Raw genomic sequence first — 26033 nt, forward strand, 5'->3', positions numbered from 1 at the left:
GAAAGGGTTAATACCTACATTTGTGACAATAAAACCAGTACAATATCTTTCCAAAGTAGAAACACACTTCTTCAAATTACAAACAACTTTACAAACAAATTACAACAAATTACAAACAACAAACAAAAGGTTTTGCATCGGAATTATTGCTTCCATTTGTATAAAGGATGAAAGGAACTATTTTACAGCAATCAACTGCTTAAGATTTATTTTTCACACCCATTAATTGCAGTCATTCTGTTACTGTACATGAACATTTATTAGTGATTTCACTATCGGGAAACATTTTTAAAACAGCAACATGATGGCAGGCATTCAGCAGGAGATTTTGTTCCAAGTAAAAAGGCAAAAAATAAATATTCTGCATTAACAAAACATTTTTGGGTTCTCTGTTTCCATAGGTTTTTTTGGATTGGCAGGGGGTAGGGTCCCAAAACAACTGAATTGTCATGTGCATATGTTCATTTGTCTTTCCACCATGCAAATACTAAAAAAATTGCAATGACTATTATATTATATTTCCTTGATAAAATAATGCAAGAAAAGTTCTGATATACATTTTTTTGAAAAGTATGTGCCTATTTTACTTTTTTCATAGTCGGAATTAAGATAAAGAAGTGCAAACTCTTAAACAAATTCGACAAGAACTCACATCCTTAATGACTCCAGAAATATTTCAAGCTTGATTTGTGCTCATTACCTGATAAATGCTAGATAACCAGCAGCAGCGCTTGATGCTCACTGGCGAATTAGATCATGATGTTTTCAGACACATCTACCCCCCCCCACACACACACACACACAAAGAAACACAAACATAGCTTCAGTGGTTCACAAAATGTTTTCTCTTTTAAAAAGAAATGGGTAATCAAAAGAAAACGCTACTAATTTCAGACATCATATTTTGTTTGGGTGAAAATAACAAAATATTAAGCCAAAGTCATAAAAATCATGAGAAATTTTAGGAAGAAGCAAAAATCGAGAGAAATATGTTGTGAATCAAGTTGGCAGGAATACAATCAAAAATCGGGAATTTCCCACTTAAATTTTGTGGGTACGTGCACATTTGTGTTTATGTGCATATGCACATATATATTAACTAAAGCTCTAAATACAGTATACTAAAACAAAAGGATTTTGATATTTTTTGCCATGTTCAGTTTGTACATGTTACTACAGATCTCAGAAATGTTTTCAGGGATATGATGCTAAACAAAAATATACTAAATATCACATTTAAAGAAAAAAAAATTAAATACTTAATGCCCGACACTTAATCATGCATTATTCAATGTAGAATGATGCAGATAATTAGCAATTTTCTTACATGATGGGTCAATATTTTGTACAGTTGGAACTCCAATAAGTTCCCGTGCTCGTTGAGGTTTCGAATTATGATAGGGTGGAGGTTCGCTAAGGTTACACAATACACTAGGAATGCCAGAGTTTGGTGGCGGACCAGGTGAATGATGTGGAGGTGGTATGTGAAGCACAATATTTGGAGGTACCCAATAATTCATGTGATCACGTGGAGGTATGTTCATTGCAGGGGCTTCTGGATTATATGGTTCTGGCATGTATGAACCTAAAAATAATATAGTATATTAACTGTAGGAAAAAATTCTATCTAAATAATAGGTTTCATATTCTGTGTTACATTAGGAACTATTAAAACATATACGAATATTAAATAGCAGACAAATCCTGAAAATTACTACATAGTTTACCTTTGTATACAAATGCAAAAAGCTGATTGTAAAGCATACATGCAAATTTTAATTAACATTCATATAACATATTTAAATAAAAAAAATAAAAATATTTTGAAGAAACAACAATCAAAAATTCATGTTGAATTTTAACTGTATTTACCAGAGGAAATAACAGATAAAATTTTTCCCCCTTTTGTGAACTTCTGTTTATACTCAGTTGCCATACAACAATATTTTTTTTTTCATAACTATAAAATTTCTAAGAGAAAATACTTCAAAATTTAATTAAATTAAATGAACAAAAAAAGTGACTCATAAGGGCATAGAAATAAAAAAAAAAGCCATTAATTTTGCTTACGTAAGAAATTTGAAATACCATGTAGCTATTTATAAGACTGAGCTTTTGGCACAGTTTCTCATTTTTCTTACAACATCAACCACATAGGGCTTTCGGAATAGTTTCTCATTTTTCTTACAACATAAACATAACAGGTGATACCTTTCAATTTATTAATATCTTGTAAATCATAACATGAGTGCAGTGCAAGAAACTAAATGTTGATTAAGAATTATAAAAAGTAATAAAAGGTTCAGAATACATCCTTCTCATTATTGGATACCCAGATTTTGGACTTCGGAACTGAATTTTCAAAAATTTCAATAATAATATAAAAATACTTAAAATAATAACATGAAAAAAATTAGAGCTTCACCAAGTTTTCCTTATGCACTATAAATGTTATCTGCCTCACTGGTCACACAACATAAATACATATTTCATACCATATACCTTTGCAACATTTTCCTGACAATAATCATCACAGCAAAATTTATGCATTCCCCGAGCTACTTATCTACTGTTGGCAGTGAAGGTATGTAAAAACAGTCTTTCACATAACCCCAAGCAGAAAAATCATGTAGTGTTTGATCAGGAGACTTCAGGGTCATGAAAACAGATCTAAGTCATCCTTACCAGAGTTTCAGGTTTGCATCTTGTTTAATTTTTTTGACTACTCATGAAATTCTACTTTACTCTTTTCACCACTTCACCAGGCACACTTGATCACCCATGCTCTTTTGCGCTGACTCAGGCATTCATTGTCCTTAGAATGAAAATGCCACAATAGAATACTCTGGTAAACTCTTTTCTTTTCAATATTTTCTTTTGTATGCACTTTGTAGTAACAGATGACTATCTGATATATCCAAACAAATGCATGCACCCCCAAAAAAAAAATTTAAGTACCGTTGCTATTTTATAACGGTATTATACTTATGCTGTTACCTAGTATTTCACAATGGACATTTCCAGGCTGCATGAAAACTTGCTGAATTTCTGATTCTTTTTCATGCATTAATCATTATCATCAGTATGATACTTTGGAACATACACTATTTTGAAATCTTATAAATCATTTATATATATTATGCCATTTTAAGTTCCTATTAGTGTCAAATAATAGACTACTAAGTAACTTTAAATAAAGCTTGCACTAGCATGTACAATTTAAATTACTGATATGCTTTATGTGTATGTAACTGATACAATTTATGTTACTTATATGCATTAGTTAATCAGATGATTGATTACAAATATAGTGATGATGAAAATCATGACTAGAATGTTTCATAAAATTCTTAAAAATTATTACCAGGAGGTGGAAGAGGTGGAAGTGGAGGAGGTGGAGGTGGTAGAGGTGGCGGAGAAGATGGTGGAGGAGGAGGCAATGGAGACTTCGAGCCATCTCTTCGACTTGAAATGACAGCAGTTGAATTCACACCATCATTTGCTGAAAGAAAATTTTTAATTAGAATTTTTAACTTTTACTACAAATTAATTTTTATCATGCATATTATCTAATTATGAAAAATAATGTAAAATATCCATAGAAAAGTGAAAATGCATAAATTAAGATAAATGATGAAAAGCATTTTGTAACAATGACATTCCTTTTAAAAAAATGATATGTAATTTATCACACAGTCTAGTGAAATAAAAGTCACAAACCTAGTTCTAATGCACACAGTTAGAGAATTACAATAAGAAAACAAGACCACTAAATGAAGGAATTAAATTTATTAAGAATGAATCTCAATTTTTCGAAGAAAAAGAATGAGGTAAAGATTAAAAAGAAGAAAAAGAAAAAAGAAAAAGAGAGAGTCCCAAGCAGCCAGCCTCTTTGGCAGGGTCTGAAATACGTCGAACTACCACTGTTTAGCAATTTCATTCACTCAACCACAAGTGAATGGGAAATTAAAGTAAAGATACTGTTTATTTCATTTCACTCTAATTCTATGAAGAAATAATGAAATTCCTCCTTTACCATAAAAAATACCAAAACAAAAACTTTTAAATGTTGAATCTTCTTAATCTTAAATAAAAGAGTGTATTAATAATAATATAAATAAAATTTCAACACTTTCATTGAACCAGATCAAAAAAATCATCTGCTGTTTAGAAACCAACAAAACATAAAGCTATCCAGAGAAAAATAAAGCTTATTATTTTGCTTTTGTACATATTTGATACTAACAATATTTGAATTAAAAAAAAATAGAGATATTCAGATGCACATACTAAAAAATTATAGAAAAGATGACTGCAAGAAATTAAAAAAGTATTTTGTTTCAATATTTTTGCATATAACATGTTCAGAAATATTAGAAAGCATTAGAAGTTGATGTTAGTTAATATATCATATTATGAATAAAAAAATTAAATTATTATTAAGCAGTATTTTATTATAAAATATTTCAAAAGTTATTAAGAAATTTCAATAGGCATAAATACAACAAAATGATATTCTTGAAAAATATTATAAAAGAAACGAAAAAACACACTAAAGCATTTATATAATTAAAAGTTATGCAAAAGAAATACTATCTTAAATAATACCTTGTGTAGGGGGAACTGAGACACTGAAATTCAATACTGAAACATCTTCAACCACAAGAGGATCAGCACCATGGTCAAACACACATAAATCTCCTCTCATACAATAACCTTTTTCTAGAAGATACAACACAATATGAAATAAACATATTTTAAAGTTTTACAAATTCAAATCAACTATATAACATATAATTAATATTTACAAAAAAAAAAAGGAATGTTTTACTGAAATAAAATTTTCACATATTTATAATGAATACAGAAGCTAGTTGCACATTTTTTTAGATGATTTTGCTTTGCTATTAAAAAAAAATCTGCTTGGAATTTTTTTAACTGCAATTATATTTTTAAAAGTATAAATTATCGTCTGCTACTTGACAGTTTTGTTTTCATGCCAAATGTCACTTTTAAAGAAGGAATGGATAGAGGGCTATATCTGTGTTCTTTCCAAAGAAAATTATTCATATCTGGTTATTAAAAAATGTTGTGAAAGCCATTGTTTTTTCAATAAATAAAGCTAGAATATGTAATGCTGTCAATATGTAAGGATAAAAACATCAAAATACAGCTTCAAGTGAAAAAATTGTTCCAAATACATATCCAAGGTAAGATCTTTAATGTTAAAAGAAAGTCAAAGGACAGCTGCAAAATAGTTAAAATACTTAGTGTCAGCTGAAAACAAAGTGATTAATACTGATTTGAATCTTAAAAAAGAGAAAAAACATAATATGCATTGTCTTTCTCCATAACATATCACCGAACACAAAACACACTGTAAAATTCTTTATGAGAAACATTTATCTGGACAAAAATGGAAAAATATTGTCACACTAGATGAATCTTGGGTGTACTTAAATGACTGCAATAAAAAGAGATCCCTGTGATGAAAGAAGAAGAAAAAAATCTTAAAACATGGTTCAAGGGATCTAAAGAAAGTCCATTTATTCTTATCAAAGAGGAGAACAAAATCTTAGAACATGTTTCAAGTAATCTAAGGAGAGTTTTTCTACTGACTTTATAACTATTGCTGGCTTTTCATATAACAACAAATTAAAAATAAAGAAAGTGGAGAAAAATGTTAAGATCAACACATGAAGTGTGATCAATCAGTAGAAGTACATCAAGAGAAAGAAGGCAGCAACATGTCAAAATCTACTGTTAATTTCCTGGAAAAAAATGGAATAAGAAACAGATATCAAGGCCATACCCTTCACTCATATCCCTACTAAATCTCCTGATCTATCACCAATGTATTTTCGTGTTTTTGTACTTTTAGAAAGGAAGTTCTCCAAATGTCGACCTACAGATTCCAGAGCAATTGGGATAAAATACCTCTTATGATACCAAAAAAGGCTTTTTTATTGTCTTGGAAAATATTTTGTACAAAAATAACAAAGATTATGAGTTATCAAATAAAACAAAAATTTTAGATAAAATATTAACTTATTTAATAATGCCTCTGTTTACACATTTTACTTACTGAAAACAGCAAATCATTTAAAACATAGATAACAGAAGGAAAAATTAATAACAAACAAATGAACATAATTTGTGGCAACTGAATGATCAGAAAGATGAAAAGTGTGATCATTAAATGTTTTTAAATGTTAAAAAGAGGGGAAATGTTAAAATTGAATTTACATTAAAACAGTGAGGAAGAAGACTCAGCATTTGAAATGAAATGGGAAAGGCAGATATTGTAAAGATACTTTTTATTTAATCAACTATATAGCTTCTAGTATAGCAATAATCAGCCTCACACTATCAGCAGTATACAATACTCAATAGCTAAATTTACAAATACTTTAAAAAAAAAAAAAAAAACTGAAAATCAAAAGATAAATATGAATTTTAGCAAAATACAGATGAATAATTAAAATTTTGTAGCCATGTTATGAATTTCTGCTTGTATGCACTGCAGTAAATGTTCATTTTCAAAAACAGATCCACCCATTCTTTAAATAAGACCAGTAAACTTTTTCGATTAAAATTTAATTTGCTTAACCAGTTCATAATAAAAATTCATGTTTTTAATTCAGTTATTTACAATATTGAATGCTGGAATGATGTAAACAGAATTAGTTGCACAACCATCCTTAAATGCATATTTCCTCCGTGGCATATTATGATGGATAATATTCCACATTCATCTATGAGAAGAAACAGCAAGGAATAATTAACACATTTTGTAGTAAAATATGACCTCTGAAAAAATAAAACCAATTTTGTCAACATAATCAGCACTCACAGTTCAAAGGAGTGAAAATACAAAATTTTGAATTCAAGTTGAACTTATGAAACTTTCTATGATTCTCGAAACTTTTACATTCACAAAATAGATGTATTTAATATTGTCAAAACATGAGATTTTTTTAGCAATGTTGCAGCACCAACCTGTATGCAATTAGCAGCGCATTAAAATATCATTAAGTTAGAATGTGCTGCTAAAAAGCAACAAATCAAACCTAAATTTTCAAAACAATTTCATGCTGCCATACACATTAAGATTAGCAAATAACTGCAAATATGGCTTTCAAATTTAAAAAATGATGATATCTTCAATAAACTCAAGCTTTTCCTTTGATGTTAACCACTGTAAATAACAGGGTTCGTACACATTTCTGCACATAGAAAGTAAGTACTTTTAAGGAATTTTAAGGACTAATAATGATAAAAAATTAAAGACCTATCAGCAAATGGGAATTGAATAAATTAAGCTATTTTTATGCCTGAACTTCACATTGGTGATACAATTTTAAGAATAAAACAGATATGCAAATAGGATGCATACTCTAATATTTTGTTTAATTATAAAAAAAAATTGAGAATAAAATCAACTACTTGTCAAATTTATTAAGTAATCAGCATTCAATTACAAAATTCCTTGAAACAATAATATTTTACAATTATAATAGTCCAACATACTTTAAAGAAGAATAGTACCTTTTCTGTTCCTAAGTTTTATAGTACAGTTTTCAGTACAGAGGTTTATGCAGATTTTATATCAAGTAAGCACAGGTAAAATAAAATCATAAATGAGCATGATTTGTAATAGAAGGTAAGCTATTGCCACTGCTGCTGTTTACCTAGAGAGACAAAAACCACTGATTGGAACACACATGAATGCCTGACATTGGTACAATTGGTATGTGTGGAAAATTATGTGCTTCATCTGTTTGAGTCAGTTAGAGTTATATATTTGCACAGAGTTGTAATGTAGTTAATATATTGTTAAATTCTAACAAGCCACTAAGCACCAAAAAGAATAAGATATTTTGTTTTAAGTCTAATTAGTTGCAAGGAATAAAGATTTACATTATTTTTAACATTTCTATGTTGTACGTCCACAGTAAGGATTAAGGAAAGGCAATAACTTCCCTTAAAACACACAGATAATTTTTAAGGGTTGGTTATAAATAAGTTACAAATTACATTTAGTTACAAATAATTTAATTAGGTAGTTAGATATCCTCAATCATAACAGATTTACATTATCATTGTTATTTATTTATTCTAGAAAATAGTCATTAAAAAGTATTATTAAAATCACAAAAGAACATTTTGCAATTAAAAATAACAGAAAATTACACACTTAATTCATGACACTGATTTGTATAACAATATTAGGATAATTATACATAAAAAAACTACAAAACATGTATGCTTTATAGCAACAACTCACAACAAAATATTTATGCATCTTTTTAATTTGAAAAATTTAGAGATATTTTACATTAATTTCTTTCTCTTTAGGCTTCCCACCCCCCAAGTTTATGTGGTTTCAGAAATATAAAAATATTCTCACTGTCTCAGCTTCATCTCGTAATTTGTTAATATTTCAACCAAAACAATTTTCTTCCTTTTTATGAAATTAGTTTCTTGAATTTCAATCATCATTTTAGAATTTTCATATTTAATTAAAAATTTCTGTTATTCTAAAAAACTGCATATATTGAAAATGTATAGAAGAAACTGCTTCTTTTATTTCTTGAGAATAACTATAAAATGATATAGCATCGGAGACAATGTGAGAAATGCTGTGGCAAATTTTTAGAATTTAGTGAAACACCAAGCAACAAAATTTAAGGATGGCAAAATTTTTAGAATTCAGGGCAGACACTGTGTGGCAAAACTTTGAAATTTAGAAAGGCACGGGCAGCAGAATTTTCATATTTAATTAAAGATTTCTGTTATTCTAAAAAACTGCATATATTGAAAATGTATAGAAGAAACTGCTTCTTTTATTTCTTGAGAATAACTATAAAATGATATAGCATCGGAGACAATGTGAGAAATGCTGAGGCAAATTTTTAGAATTTAGTGAAACACCAAGCAACAAAATTTAAGGATGGCAAAATTTTTAGAATTCAGGGCAGACACTGTGTGGCAAAATTTTGAAATTTAGAAAGGCACGGGCAGCAGAATTTAGCCCCCATACAGATTGCACCAGGCAGAAAATGCCTATGTGTGGTGGCCAGTTTTCAGTTTCTTTAACAATAGAAAAATTCCTTTACACCTGCCCATGTGACAAAATTAGAACCATTTTTGGAATTTTCCATGCTTGTGTCTAGTAAGAAGACAAATAATGGTAAGATAAACATGCTAAGAAAAAAACTTCTAGGATCAAAAGTAGAAAATTAAGTAATTTTGTTTTCACTGTTCTTTTAAAAGTTTCTCATAAAAATAAGAAATTTATCATAAACTTTCTGTAAAACACATCCATTATGTATCAGTTACTTTTTTTTATTATTATTATTATTAAAAGAAACACAAGGAATGCTCCATGTACTATACATAGCATCACATGGGGCTTACAGAAGAAAGTATGAAACAATATAAAATAAACAGTAAGAGAAAATTAAAACAAAATTAAGGATTAAAAAATTTTACAATGAATTGACAATTTTCTCAGAAATAAACGGGTGAAATTCTGGAGACCAGTTAACACTAAAATTTTTCAATGTCAGTTTCAAGATTTTTCTTTCGCTTTCATATTTAGGACATAGAAGAAGAACATGTTCAATATTTTCCTCACCATCGATGCTACAATCACAGACAGACTTTAGGCTTAACTTAAATCTGCTCAGATAACTTTTGAAATTTCTGTGGTCAGTAAGAAATTGGGTCAATTTATAATTTGTGTAAAAGTGATGACATGACAATCTCATTTTGATGGAAGGGAAAAATCTCTTAGTTAAGTTCCCTTTATTTGAGCTAATGAATTTTTGATTCCATGACTCCACAATACTTTCATATAAAAAGATTTAGGGATATTGACAAAAGTGTCAATTTCATGCTTGGTGGCAGTCTTAGCAAGAAAATCAGCCTGTCCGTTCCTAACAACACTTGTATGACCACGAACAAATGCAAATGCAACCAAAATATTTTTTATCTTTTAGGTTTTTAAGTTATTTTTTAATCTTGATGATATTATTAGAGGAAGAAATATGTTTTAGGGTCTCCAAGGATGATATGGAATCGGTACAAATGAGATAGTCTGGACACAGCATCATTTTGTTCAGATCCATTTGATGGCTAAGTTTAAGCACAAAAGTTCAGCTATAAAAACAGTACAATCATCTCTATTTCTAAGTTGAAATTGCTCAAATTCAAGACCATTTTTGAAGACAACAAATGCAAGACCAACCTTGCCATCAATTTTGCTGCCATCGGTATAACAAGTTACAGGTGAATCATCTACGATTTTATTGCTAAACTGAATAAAAAAGTAACAGCACTTTTTTCTGAAGGATGAGGGAGGTCAGATGGAGGTAAAACACAATCATACAGAAAGCAGAAGCAGATATATTTTCCTTACAGGCAACATAATGAAGAATGGCAATGTCAATTGGAAGAAAGCCAGGAACTGTATAAACACTCATAGCTAATGGTACAATATCCACATATGACCGACAGAAGTATTCACCTTTGAATGCGCCACAGATATTTATAATCTATCTTCTTCTTAAGCGACATACCCCAGACTCTAGAGCCATACATAGTGAAGAGCTTAATTACTTGTTTATAGATAAGTGAACAAACATTGTAATTAATACTGTATGTGTTGCATGTAATACGGCTTAATCCACGCTGTAATTTATTACATTTCTCAGATACATAAGTTAAATGTTGCTTCCAAGAAAATTTACAGTCAAGGAAAACCCCAAGATATTTAATTTCCTTTACCACAGCCAAAGGGGTTCCATCGAGAAATAACTGAAATGCATCATAACAAATATTTCACTTTTCAATAATCATAACTCTAGTTTTATCAGTATTAAAGTCCAATTTAAAACTTTTGACCAATCATAGGTGAGATTTAAAGTATCTTGTGCCTGGAAAAAAAGTAGCAGGAAAGTCCCTACTCTGAAAACAAAACAAGATATCATCCGCAAAAGCTATAGTATCACAATAATCGAAGATTTTTCAGCTTTGATAAGAGATGCCAGTTTTCATTTCGTCACATTTTTCTGGAATCTTGAAATTGTAGGTTTATAAATCTTGCCTTTATATCCTTCAAAAAAAAAGTTATCTCTACCAACTCTATAATAGTAAAATGGCAGAACTATTTTTTGAAAATTCAGAAATGTGAAAAGTAAATTTTTCAAAGAAAACCGATGTGCATTTGAATAATTCTGAAACAATTATGTAGAAAAAAAACTTATCATGTAAAAATATATAAAATGAACGACTAATGAAATTATTTTTAAAATAATTATGATAGCTTTTTTTTTTTTTTTTTTTTAGCTGAGAAGTGTTTCAGAAACTGTGCTGTAGAGCATTTATTACCTTGTTTATTTTTCTGAATAGAAATATTCTCAAGTCACCAAAATGGAAAGTAATGTCACTTTAAATATGATAGGGAAAAATAATGTTTTATTTTAATGCTACTTCTTAAATATAATTTTGATATATTATTATTATTTTAATGATATTTATACATGTTATGTTTGTAAAAAAATTACTGAAAAAAATCACAAATATCCGAATAAAAAATCTTGTATACAAACTGATCTAAATCACCAAAAATGTTAAGTGCATAACAAAAGAATCATACACCAGAAAGAGAAAAGCTGTTAATAATTTCAAAATATTTATATTTCAATCGAGATTGAACTTCATATCTGGAAACTTGAGTATCACACCATTAATATTAAAAGTAGGAATGAAGTCAAACAATAACTCATCAAATACCTAAACACATTGACAAAAAACATTTTTCTAAATTAACAATTAATTCACTCTCAAAACTATAGTCATAAAAATCAAATAGAAATGTCAGATGAGTAAAATTAAGCACCTTTTGCCAATTTCAGCTAAAATTAAGAACTTTAAAGAACCAAAACTTGTTTAGTGACTAGTAATACTTTGAAACACATCTATTGACATGAAAAATCATTTGAAAAACCACAAAATTACTATACCCAATTACAAAGAATCAAGGTATTTAACTAAAGAAAATATATATATATATATATTTCTATTAACTTCAGTAGCAGTTAGAGGGTTTTCAAAGTGTGAAAATATTTTTTTTTTAATATTTATTTCTGCAATTGTTATCTAAATTTTATACAAACATTTAAATATAAATGGAAATAATTACTTAACCAACAAATACACTTCTTTACGCAATATAACAAACATTAAATTAATCAAAATAAAATGTTCAAAGTACAAAATTTTGGTATAAGGAAATAAAATCAACTACAAATAAAATTAGATGTTACAAAGAGAATAAAACTATTGTAATAATTTAATAATAATATATCATAAACAGCATCTTACCATCATAGTCTTGACATCTTTTTGCTCCCTTACTAGAATATGTATTAGATGTTTGATGATGTACACTAGGAGCACTAGAAATTGGTTTTTGTCTATAGTCAGTATCACCATGGTCAGAAACAAGAGGATTTTGAGCTTCAGATTTAGACAGAGCATTTCTTGAATTTGACCTAGAGCCTTGCTCTAAAAGGAAAAGGAAAATGTTGCAAAAGAAAAAACAAACCTTTTTCAATGCTGCCTGTTAATCCAACTTTAAAATTAGAGTATGAATGCAAATATCTATAGGAAATTTTGATTTCAACGTACTAGCCCCCCCCCTTAAAAAATTATTTCTATTGTCATCCTCAGTCAATTTTAAATATGAACTGATAATGGAGCAGAATACTCTTAAGTAAATATTTTATATATGATACTCTTTTTGATGGTTATCTTTGAAATTCTGAGTCACAATTGTTCAATTATCAGTACTATCTGAACTTATCACAAATTTCCATTTGAGATTTAACACTTGAATTTTCTCTTGTGCACTAATACTAACAATTTTTAAAAGCTTTATCTTTAAAGTACTTTCACAGAACTTTTATGCAAACAAATGAGTCTAGATGTAACAATAAGTCAGATGCCCAGAATACAGAAATAATTTTTCACAATATTTTACATTCCTAATCATATTCATGTAAATTTAATCATGAACATACAATTTCCGAGCCTGAGCGTATAAATTTTAAAAGGATATAAATTTAAAATATTACCTTTTTAACTATTGTAATACAATAAAGGACAGCAGAGTTCTCTGCCTAAATGAAGGAATGCCTTCATGATAGATTTCCTAAAAGAAACTGGGTCATATAGATGTTACACAAGGAGGAAATCATCCATTTACCAGGATCTAAATTTAGGTTTAACTACAAGAGCTGTTTTATCCATTCATCCACTGGTGAACACAATAAAAAGTTGAACAAATTGCTTTTCATTTGCAGATTTCCAATAAATACAGACTACTGAAATAAGAATATTAGCATATTCTAAAGAAAAAAATATTTAAGGAGTTAAAACTAATGAAAGAATTTTAATAGTTTAATTAGTTTAGATCATTAATGGCCTTGACAAAAGGATGGCAATTTTTTATTTCTGAAACCTCATGTTATCAAAATAAGCAAACAATTTCTAATTTATTCTATAGTTTTGTTCACAAAGTAGAAAAACAGAAAATTCTTCCTAAGGAATTTCATATTCTGCTTCAAAAAATCAATTACACTGACAGCTTGTACAACATGTAAGTTACAGTATTTTAGCTTTTGTGATGTTTCTATATGTACTAAAACTTTGTTAATAAATTCTGATCTTGTTCAATCAGATCTAAGACATAATTTCTCTTCTAAATACAAGAGAGAAGTGATGAATGATTACCATAATGGGTTCTCAACAAGGTTAATTTTAACATTTCAAGACCTAGAGAAATTTTCAAACATTAAGTGGATTACGTAATTCAATATTTCTTTAAAAAAACATTTTTTTTTTTTTACCAAAAGGGGCATGCAAAAGAAATTCAGCATTTAATCAAATTTAATCAAGTAACATTACATTTTAAGATATGATTTGTTTTTAATATTACCACTTAAATTATTTTCAGAAGTTGTTTTAAATGAAATCAAGATGGAAAAGCTTTAAAAGAAAAGATAAGATATGAAACAATTACAAAATGTATATAAATATTTATAAACATGATATATAAAATATCAACAAAAATTTTAAAAAAAATGCAAAAAATATCAGATTTCACTGTAAAAAGCATAATGTAGTAAAGAAAAGTAAACATCATCAGATATTTGTATAGCTCAAATTTTAAAAAAATCCATAACACCAGTTGAGTGTGTGTGCACAATATTCTACCAGACAAATGGTAGAGCATCACACAAAACTGTGGCAAATGTGTAAAATGCTATAAACTTTACTTTTTAAAAAATTTACCTTTTTTAACTATTAAAAAAAATGTAGGCAGAATTTTTGCATTCATCCAATATAACTACAGGAATGAATAATAAAAATTTTAGTTCTCATATTTTTAATATTACCATTCAAACTTATACTATTATTAAAATATACACTGCAAATGATTATACGCCTGTTTTAAAATAAATAATACAAAATACAGCACAACATACCTCTAGATTTTTCTTTTGGCTGAGAGCGTGATGAATTTGAAGACCAAGAGCAAGACCTGGAGCGATTTCTTTCCCAGCTATTACTTCTTGATCTAGAGTCACGCAATAAATCTTTATCGAGTATTCCATCTTGGCTTTGTTCTCTAGAGTTTCTAAATTTATAGTTCCGTTTTTCACTTTTGCCTTCTTCATCACCTGAACACTTACTCAAACGATCACTTCGGCTATGCCGTCTCGTTTTTAATTTTTTGGACGGAAAGTCTCTTTTGCAATTTCCTTCATCGGGAAAACTACGTTTACGTCCATCTTCAAGCTCCCTGTTAAAAAAAAAAAAAAAAAAAGTCTTTGTTATGATTTTTTTTTATTAAAATAATTAACTATAATTTAGGTTTGTCAGAACCACACTAAAAAATCACTAGTAGCAGTATAACACTTATTTATAACAAGCATTAACTAATAAATGCTATAAATTGTGTTGTAATTTCTAGATAATACAGTTATTTCGAATATTTTGTCATTTTTTGCTCTCACAATTCGATAAAAAGATTTTAAAATGAAATAATAAAAATAAAATTAATAAAATTATCACATATTGAAAACTTCTGGCGCATCTGTTTTTAGCATCACCTACTGGCCTACTCTTAGTGTCATTAGACTCTGAAAGAGTAAACACCATCTTGGAGAACACATTGAATATCATAGACGTGATTAAACTACAAGTTCTGTAAAATACAGTACATAAAATTAAAAAAACATTTTACTTAAAGGTTAACTGGGTTCATCATTTCAGTATGCTGTATCCACCAATTTTAGTTTTAAATCAACATTAGTGCTTTTAGAATGACAAGATACAACATAAGAAACTTTGTAGCTGGAGATATTTGAATTAGAAGACGTGAAATTTTACTTGATTATTTTAAGAATATTTAAGAATTGTTTACACAACAATATTTTTAGTAGCATTTCTGCCAGGATGGTGAGTTTAGCATATTGAAAGAATAAGAAACAGAATTAATATGTGAGTGGAAATGTTAGGATTCAGTGCAATAGTAATAAGAAATATTGATTAATTATTGCATTTGATATAGTAATTAAATATTTTGTAAGTAGAAACTATGTCTGAAGAGGACTACTAAGGAAAAACTGCAGCACTCTAACAGCATCAATCACTAAATCGCTTAAACGATTACACGAGGAAATACCGAAAGCAGATGAATCAAATGTTAGCAATTGGTAAGAATTACTAAAAACACTGATACACAATTGTATTCTGAGCACTGTACACAGAAATGGAAAAACTTTTTAAAGGTGAAGAATTTGAAGTAGAATTCTTAAAAATCTTAATACCATGAAAGGTGGTTCGAAAAAAATTTTCTGCCACCAGAAGAATTAATGAGCTAAAATTGAACACACGATAGCTCAAAACAAAATTCAACCTAATTAGTGGATATGTAACTTGATATTGAGAACAGAAAGAAAATGAAATCTAACAGTAATGTTCAGATTAAACTTCAAAAACTGACCCTAGCTAAATTCTATGGAAACATAAACTGTCTTACATTTTAGAATAGCTTTGAATCTACTATTGATAACAATGAAGCACTAGATAAAGTAGACAAATCCACTCATTTTAATGCATATTAATGTGGATCTGCTTTGAGTATTGTAAAAGGTTTACATATATCAGCTTCAACATATGACTTTACAACCTACTAAAAAAAATGTTTGCTAAGATCAATTTACTCGTATACACCCATACAAAGAACATTCTTAATATTACACCCTTATACAGTTCTAATAATGTTTATATATTTAGAAAATTTTATGATAAAATTTCTATTGAAATGAGAAGCTTGGAAAGAGCTAGGGAGTTTTTAAACTGTCAAACTTTATGTACCATCATTTTAAAAGATCTAACAAAATAAATCTTAATAAAAATTGATAAAAATCTACAAGTAAAGATGCACATTCTAATATTGAGAAATTATTAACTATAATTGCAAAGTCTTTTAATTCACATGAAAGAGTAGAAATAATCGAAATATGTGCCAACCTTTAGGCTAGATAGAATGGTACGTCTGAACATCTGAAAATAAACTATCACAATGCAAAAAATTATTTAAAAAAATCTGACATGTACACCACATGACTTCCTTGCACTGAATATTAAATTATATGCATTTTTTCTTACATTTCATTTAAACATATTGGGCTGAATTAAATCTACACCGACGATAGCACATAAACCACAATAGAATAAATGCATTTTTTAAAATTCACCATATTTGTTTACCAAAACGACACTCTGGCGCTGCTAAGTTCACTTTCCAACATTACATTTCGTCCATATTATAACACAGAATGCATATAAATTTATATCATTTGAAGAATTATCTATTTGACAGACAATTCAGTATTTCTCATTCAATTAATTCAGTTCTCACTTCCCGACAAGGCAAAACTACATAAAAACTCAAATATCTATATTAAAAATTATGAAGTAAAACTGAACACTTATTTCCTCGAAAGAATTCCAGAGGGAATTAAGGATGATTTAATTCGCAATAATAAAAGAAGGCGTTATCTTTGTTGTTGCCAAGTTTAGTTTCTCTAGATTGACAACAAATCCACTATTTTAACAAGTTTGAAACGTAAACAAACATGTCTGCCATCACAAAATTCATTAGGCTTAGCTGCATTTAAACAACTTTTAAATTGTTGATTAACTCCAGAAACATTGCATGCAGATTTACTAAAGGCATAAAAACCTTAACTGGAAGATAAGAACAACATAATTCAATCATTTTTAAACCAAAAAATGCACAACTTATAAACATATAAGAGTAAAGAAACTGAGATCACTGAGCCAGTTAACAGAGTGGATATGTATGTAATATTTTGGCAGTCGGGCACATGAATGAAGCTTGGCAGAAATGATGACACAGAAGTTAATTGTTTTGATTCCACATCTTTATTCAATTGAAAGGCATATCATCACTCTTTACTAAATAAAATTAAATTCACTGTGTTATAATTCGAACAAAGAGAGGCAGAAGAGCAGCAGCACAGGTCTTAGCAACAGAGGAAGAAAGCGGTCTCTCTGACGCAAAATGGCCCCGCGCGTTCTCTATTTATTGAAGCGATTACATAATAGGCTAGAATGTTCTCGAAATTACTGGTCTAAGGGGAAGATCCTGAAATTGTGGAAAGTTAATTAGAGGTTGCTTGTTCACATAGAGCAAAGCCATTGTGCTTTTTTTATATTTTACATATATATACATATATTTATATACATTTGGTGCAGCCAATTGCAACCAACAGAGATGTACATGTACATGTTATAGCAGTCCTATATATAAAATTTCAACATTCTGAGGCTACTCATTTTTTAATTATGTGAGATATGTATATAGGTATGTATATACAGACGCCACGAAAAATTCTCTTCAGAATTCATTTTAAATCAGTTTTATAATTTTTGGGGGAAGAGAGTCTTTATGCTGTCCTTACGTACAAATGTTATGCGAAAACATGGTTAAATTGCATTCAATAGCGGTCAAAACGGATATTTTCGTTGAAATATGATGCCTGAAAATTTTCATGATTACTATACTTTCTTTTTACTTCATGCAAGGAAGTAAAAAAACACTTTTTCTGCTTCAGAATTAGTATCAAAGCTGTTATTAAGAAAAAAAGAAGGAAAAAAGAAGGAAAAAATAAGCATTTTGGGTTGAATCATCACATAGCAGTGAATCTTGTAGCTTTGTGCAGAAATTAAATTACGATAAAAAAAATAAGAATACTAGATAAAAAAGAAGGGTTTTTCAATGCTTATTAAGCTGCCACATGAGTAAGGCCCATAAGTCAAAAGTGATCTATTTTCAATGTGGATACAGGCATGTTGATATTATGTGTAGCATTAAGTAAGCTTTCCTACAAAAAAAGACAGCAGTAGTTAAACTTGAAAATAAAATACTTTTATATTAGAATAATTGTTCTGAAGTGCATATGTTAATTGCAGGTGTATTGGGAATTGGTTAAAACCATTACTTGAATATAATATTGATAGCTTCTGGAAGGCAAAATTCATATATTACCAAGTATGCCATTAAAAAGTTAAAATTAGAAAAGCTCAGAACAAAAAATGTTTAAACATGGTCTTTTCAGCGAGTAGAAAAATTGGAAAATCATAACTGTTACCAATTCACTCTGAGCAGTTTAAACGGGAAATATAATTACAAAACTGAAGCCTTAGATCAAACAAAAATTTGCTCCTCAGTAACATAATTTTTAATGTGTGACAAATTTACTGAAGTGATTACAATGCGATAAATTTACTAAAGAAAAACGGAATATGTATCAGCAATGTTTGTAAGAATGGAAATTGTTTGTAATTTTCTCAGCAGTATAAGTAAAGTGAGGAATCTATTATTGAAAAGATCAAGATTTTGGAGTTCCACATACGTAATTATATTTTTCTCAATCAAAGGTAAGATACTTTTTTAATGGATCTTACATTCTTAGAAACTAATTTCACTAAAGCACTTCATAAATAAATTAACACTTTCACTAAAGCAATTCAGAACATAAATAAATTAATCAAACTTAAGTGTTAAAAGTAAATTTTTAAAAAAAGCACTGAAGTATTATGGAAGAGGGTCAAAACATAAAAATTTCTCTTAACTTACCTACTTCTGCTCCGCTGCCGATTTGGCCTTCTTATGGGGCTGATACTTCTTGATCTTGTTTTCCTTGTAGATCTATGCCTTACATTACATGCCTTAGATTTACCACCTAAGCGTTCAGATATTCCCTGGAAAAAATGAAAAGGAAAAAAAGTTATATTAAGTCTAAATTTTTTAACCTATCCAGCATCATTTCAATAGGACACATTTTCATGAACATTTCTTTTCAAAACAAAATTCCCATTGTCACTTCTAGCAAAATGTATAGTATGCACTGTAGTGAAACAAAACATTTTTTCTTCCAGAAAGTAAAGCGAAGTATTACTAAAACAATTATAGTTTTAAATGTTTCCAAGTTTATGCTTCAAACAGTACTTAATATACAGCGGTTCACCCCTTTAAACTAAAGCTACTCAGAGCCATCTGTAGCTAGCAGCTGGAATGCCACGAAGTTTGATAACAGGACTAATGACAACACGAAATAAAAGATTCCATGGGGAAAAAAATTAGTTCTAAAAGTTGCTGATAGGAGAAAATGTGGCATTGTTCTAGTCCGAACAACTGAAAATGCGCATAAAATTCAAGTAAAACATGAAAATGCAAATGCTTCATTATGTAAATGACAAGCAGTGTTAGTAACTCAGTCTCTCATTTTTCCTCAGCACACATTTCTTGTGAAATTTTTTATCTTCATCAATCAAATGCAACTCCCACTCTTCGGGAGTTCAGAAGTCGTAACAATCTATGTAAAAGGCCTCTATCAATTAATGCAATCAAATGTATGATTCAGAAGTCTGAAGAAACAAGATCCTTAGTAGTTTGGTTTGGTAGAGGGCAGAAATAAATGTCCGAACAGACAGTTAGCGATGTGGTTACTACAAACACTGATGGTGTGCCAGGGGAGCAGAACAATTAGATTTGAATCTGTCAAAGTTATGGCAAATTTTGCACTTTTACCCATATAAGCTAAGCCATGTGCAGGAATTAAAACACAGCAATTATGTTAATAAGTAGCATTTGCTCTAATATTTCTTGCAAGGATGGAGGTCAAAAATGATTGGCCCTCGAGAATTCTGCAGAAAGATGGCGCCTATTTTCACATAAATGGTACTGTTAACACTCACAATTCTTGAATTTAGGCATCTGAGTAAGTGGAGAATCTCACTGAATTTACCAAAAGTCACTGTTTGGTGTGGCGTTACAGCAAATTTTCTCTAACAGGTCCACAGACCTATGCTATTACCAGGCAAAGGTATTATGATATGTTAACTAGTTTTGGCAACACATAACTTCAGCAGAGGGAGTTGCTATATCAAGTAATTTTTATGCAGGATGGTACACAACTGCAGATTAGACTATCGGTTAAGTGGCTGCTGTGCCATCACTTTACAGAATAAGTCATAACTCACTTTTTTCCACTTGCATGGTTGCTTCACTCCTGAGATTTAATCCCATGTGACCTTTTTTTGGCTGTCAAGAATGTGTAAAGGATGCAATGTGTGATCCATGAAAAGGTGGTCACCTTTTTGTGACTCAAAGAATGAGCCATGAAGGTCACCTTCCTCAGTGAGGTCTATATCCCTGCTTAAGAAGCACTTTTACTAAATAAAGTGCTGCGATGTACTGAAAAATCATTCTGTAACCTGTGGCCAGTCCATTTTATTGCATTAAAGCAGTATTGCACTAAAATATCTTCTTAATCATTGATTTGTCTAGTTCTCAAGTGTGTTGAGTAGGAATAGTGATATATTTTACCCTACTGGCTTCTTTTAAGGAATTTCTCCCCCCCCCCATGTTATCAGCTACCCAACTGGGATATTGGTTAGCAAAGCAGAGTGCCATACCGAAGTGCCCAGGTTCGAATCCCTGAAAAGGCACGGATAATTGTAAATGTACAATACCTGTGTAGCATGGAGAAACTCTAAATATGTGGTGAACCAAAAGTCCTCTTAAAAGGTTGGTGGTAGGAGAAAAGGGTTGGGAGACCCTCAGAACCACCTCCAACCCCAGGCTCTCCATCAAAATTGGGGCAGAACTGAGCAAAATCGTACTGCCACATGTATAAAGAGTGCTCAAGAATCTTGCCAACAGCAGGTGCAATCTTGCAGTCCTTGCCACGAAAGAATTCTTATTCTCATGTTACTGTCAGACAAGTGAGATAAGTCACAATAACAACAAAATCATCATCATCATTAGCGCCCTTCCGAATTTGGTGGCATTCCAGCTGATTGAACAAGCTGCAGATGGCTCTGAGTAGTGCTAGTTTAAAAACAAACTCCCTGCGTACTGCTTTTCAAATGTTTAGCTAATCAAGCAAATTCCGGGCTTTGAAATACATATTTTAATTTCACCGGATAAACTCACAGCTATTACTTATGTCATATATGACCAAGAAGAAAATTTATTCACAAGTATGCATAGATCGAAAACAAAGTTTCCAAAGTCTTTGGATAGATGAGCTTAACTGCCGACAAAAAATTTTCAGAAGACAGTTCTGATTTTTTTTATCAGATATGATAAATTGTGACTCAAAAAAGACAACTGAATGATTGTTAACCAGCTCTTACATAGGACAACCTGATAATCTATTAAATATGTGACTATTGTGTTTAGTAGGTTTTTTTTTAAGCTATTATTATTTAAGTACAAAATTACTGAAATTTGTATGCATATTATTATATTGCTCCCCCATACACACAGAGGTCTTTTTTTCACTGCAAAAACATCAGAGATATACATATATATATATTATATATTACTGTTGTTTTTCCCATGTACATAGGCAGCCTGTATTCACTGCAAAAACATCAAAGCTATACATATTATACATTACTGTTGTTTTTACCATATACATCAAAGAACTGCATAAAGTTGGCATCATGCAATCTTGCCATTGCACACATTAAATATTATATATACAGTCAAAAGTCTTTAATCCGGACGTCCATAATCTGGAATGATCTATAATCCAGACCTCAAAGCTACAAACTTTCTGCGCATGCGTAAATGCATAATGCGTCTACGCATGCGCATAATACGTTTACGCATGAGTGCTTAATGTATAACAGACAGCATAAGCTAAGCTAAAACTATCTAATTATCTATTTCAGTTAATGTTCCAGATTGCATTGTTCCTTAATCTTCTAATTGGACCTGGCTTATTATTTTTTGCAGACTGTTACAGCAATTTTATAAAAGTAAACTTGAACTTTCGATTATGTCAAAAAGAATTTCCGATTCTGGAGCTGCCAAAGGATCTACAAAGCGAAAGCATGTTTTGATGCCCATCAAACAAAAAGTGGAATTGCTGCAAAAAATGGATAAAGGCATATCCTTTGTTTCTCTAACTATTCCGAAATCTGTTTATAAATTTCACACTGCTGTGCTGGGGGGGAGACGTTGCGGCGCACAATGAACTGGAAGTTGATCTGTCAGCGCTATCCTTATCTTCAGGGCAGATGTTTTTATTTTATTCGGCTTATAATTCCTTACTAAATGTAGTATTTCATCTCGATGTACTCTGTCTTTGATATGATTTAAATCAAATTCCTCATCATTATAAATATCACGAATACAAATCAAACAGTTTTCTGGTTGCAATTTTCTAATTTCGACTATGCGTAATGTATGCTTTACGCATGCGCGTGTTGAAAGAAATGTTTAATAAAGTAAACAAATAAATATTAAGCTCTTTTCTGTAAATTTTGATACCCTTTAGATCATAATTGCTCTTTATTTCATAAATTACGGTTTCATATTTTTAATTTTATAATTTCTGCATGCCATCTTACCAGATTTAAACTGATGATCTATAATCTGGAAAAACCGATAATCCGGACTCGTCGAAGTGCCGACGAGTCCGGATTAAAGACTTTTGACTGTACTATATACATTCATTTTTTCCCCTATGTACACAATAATTTGTTTTCACTAAAAAAAATCATAAAATTGCATGAATTTGGCACTGTTTGCAGTCTTGACACTGTGCACATTGAAAATTATATGATACAATTACTGTTATTCTTCCCATGCACATCAAGAGTTAGTTACACTTAAAAAAATTGGAAATTTGTACAGACTCAGCGGCATGCATGATCTCAGCTTTATGCACATTAAATAATATAGTTGCATTACTGATGATACATTACTGTTACAGAACATTAATTTTGGTTATCAAAAATATAACATTGCAATAATAAAATGATTATGAAGTAATGAAAAAGTAGAATTTCTAGAAAAAGTAGAATTTCTAAGGTAAAATCTTTATCTAATGCAGAAATTGTAAAATTTGTATGTCCCTTATTTTACACTTTAGCCAATTTAAATTTCATTTGTTTCACAATTTAATAATAATAGCTTCATAAAATTCAACAGCTTTTATATTTGAATGTGCAATTAACTAATGGCAAAAAGAAATTATAAAAATCACAGATTACGTTTTAATCTTTATTTATAACATATAAATGCTGTTTTCTAAAGTTTTGCAGATTAAATAACCTTTTATTTATGTAGGCTAAGGTCCAATTCCATAAGAGGTCTGCTAATCAAGATACTGCAACATTTAAAAATTTTTTAATGGCACAGCATAACGAAACTCTACAGTTATTTCAATGTTTTTACAGTTATTGTGAAGTCATCTGACAGAAGAAACATATTACACGCTTGTATTACTAATAACTATCAAATTGCATTAAAAATTATAACATTCATGTTCTTTAAGCTTCAGTACACGCTGAAAAACCAAAGTTTATAAAAATGCATGTGAAAATGATTTAAATAATTTAAACCTATTTAAGATTATATACACACATAACAGATTTAAATCATTTAAAATTTTCTTTTTACATTAAAAACATAAAACATTCTTTATAACAATGTTCTATGCAGAACTATTCTTGCATACTCATAGATTAAAAAACTGGCAAATATAAAGGAACTAATAAAAATTAGATATGAAAACACAGAAACTTACAATATCTTTTAGTTTACTTTCATTTTCTGTATTTCGATATTTTTTGGTAGCTTCATTTAAATTTCCACTATTATACTGAGGACTTGAATTACTAATATATTGAGGACTAGAATTAATATTTGTATCACTTGCAGATAACTCTGAAGGTTTAGCAAGGTAAGACTTTGATTTCAATGTTTCAAAAAGAAGATCAACAAATACCTTTGTATCTAAAAATAGAAATAAAAAATTAATACTAACATAGAAATTTTAAATACATACATATATAAAAATGAAAGAACAGCTTTTTAAACAATATTCAGATGAACTAAAATAAATTTTCCAAAATTTTGAAACATAAAATTACATAACCATGCAGAACCATTTTAGGTACCCAAAAATTATCTAATTTTTATTGTGACTGAATCGTAATAAAAATTATATACTTTTTGGTTAATTGGGCAATAAATGTACATGTTAGTGCAAAAATGAACTAAAGAATAGGAGTGGGAGTCTTAACAAAATAAACAGCTTTACAAATTAATAGTTACTTTATTAAATCCAAATAAATAAATAAATTTACAAATAAAAATGTCTAATTGTTTTTATTCACAGTTTAACAATAGCACATTTTTAGTTAAAATTGACAGAATTCTACCAGTATCAGATTACTGAAAATAATGCACTAGAGCAGGGGTCCCAACGTTTTGTCCCTACATTCTAGAATAACTGTTGGATGGTGGGCACCATTTACTTTTTCAAGGTGAATTTATAGTTGGATAGAGTTAATAATACAAACACATAAAAAAAGAGATTAGTTGCATTTTGCTTTGTGCTGTTGGACACAATTTCTATTTCATTAAAAATGAGAAATCTTTTACATAGAAATTTATTGAAAACTAAAACATTTTTATTGTGATCGCACAGCAGCAGACACACATTAAATAATCAGCAGGCGACATGGTGCCCACGGGCATAGGGTTGGGAACCCCTGTACTAGAGATAGACTAGAAATAATTAACAGAATAGTGGTCAGAAAAGGCATGTACAAACATTTAAAACAGCATCCACTCTGTAAACCATTCTTCACCTTCTACTAAAGCACCATTTTGGTACTTTAATAACAATAAAATACAACTGAATTTAGTGGTTTCTCAGTCTTTCAGCATGGATAATCTGTTTGTCATCTGTCTATGATATATTTAATCTGACTGTGCATCAGTCAGCAATTGCCAAATTTGTATTATCCACATTAATTTTTTTCTCCTCTACCTCCCTTTAAAAGACTTTAACAAAAATGAAATTGAAAGTTTCGGAGAGAAAATTAATAAGATCTATGTCTATTCTTCCTTATTCACACTAATGTCACTGCACAGCTATTCATGAAGTGAAATAAAAAGTTTACGAAATTTGGTACTTGGATGCACAGTTAGAACTCGCATCCCGTTACAGTACCAAATATTAAATTACAATAATTATCAAATTAATAAAGAAAATATAAAAAAAAAATTGGAATGCAAAATTTGTCAAAAAAAGATTAGATCAAACTGAAACAGATTAAATAAAAGCTAAGTAAAGTATAACTATAGCTCAAGAAAAGCCAACATGAGAATTTAGAAAATGTGGAATAATAAAATACAATAGAAATTTTGATTACTTAACTTGTTAGGGCCAAACACCAACTGAGATAAGCAGCGGTTATCATAACAAAAATATGCCATATAAAATTTATTTCACACTAATCACTGAAATATCTCAGGAGCCATACAGGACAATAACAACAATTATCATCTTACCGATTTAAAAAAATTTTGATCACAGAGGATATTCTTTCATGAGAGA

At 29.6% G+C, this 26033-nt stretch overlaps 1 protein-coding gene across 2 annotated transcripts in view; it reads right to left on the reverse strand.

The window, feature by feature from the left end:
• swm (Zinc finger protein swm) overlaps positions 1–26033 on the reverse strand; it is an 85459-nt gene that overhangs the window by 52333 nt on the left and 7093 nt on the right. For both annotated transcript variants that reach the window (XM_085822662.1, XM_085822661.1), the window contains exons 3-9: positions 24213–24421; positions 19244–19368; positions 14556–14872; positions 12391–12573; positions 4609–4722; positions 3365–3502; positions 1328–1585 (exon numbers count right to left, since the gene is read on the reverse strand). In XM_085822662.1, coding sequence (XP_085678788.1) covers positions 1328–1585; positions 3365–3502; positions 4609–4722; positions 12391–12573; positions 14556–14872; positions 19244–19368; positions 24213–24421 — 1344 coding nt within the window. The remainder of the gene's footprint in view (positions 1–1327; positions 1586–3364; positions 3503–4608; positions 4723–12390; positions 12574–14555; positions 14873–19243; positions 19369–24212; positions 24422–26033) is intronic.

The sequence above is a fragment of the Stegodyphus dumicola genome, chromosome 8, assembly GCF_044657685.1.
Source record: "Stegodyphus dumicola isolate Sdum_Otavi_A_Nest chromosome 8, ASM4465768v1".
Classification (NCBI taxonomy): domain Eukaryota; kingdom Metazoa; phylum Arthropoda; class Arachnida; order Araneae; family Eresidae; genus Stegodyphus; species Stegodyphus dumicola.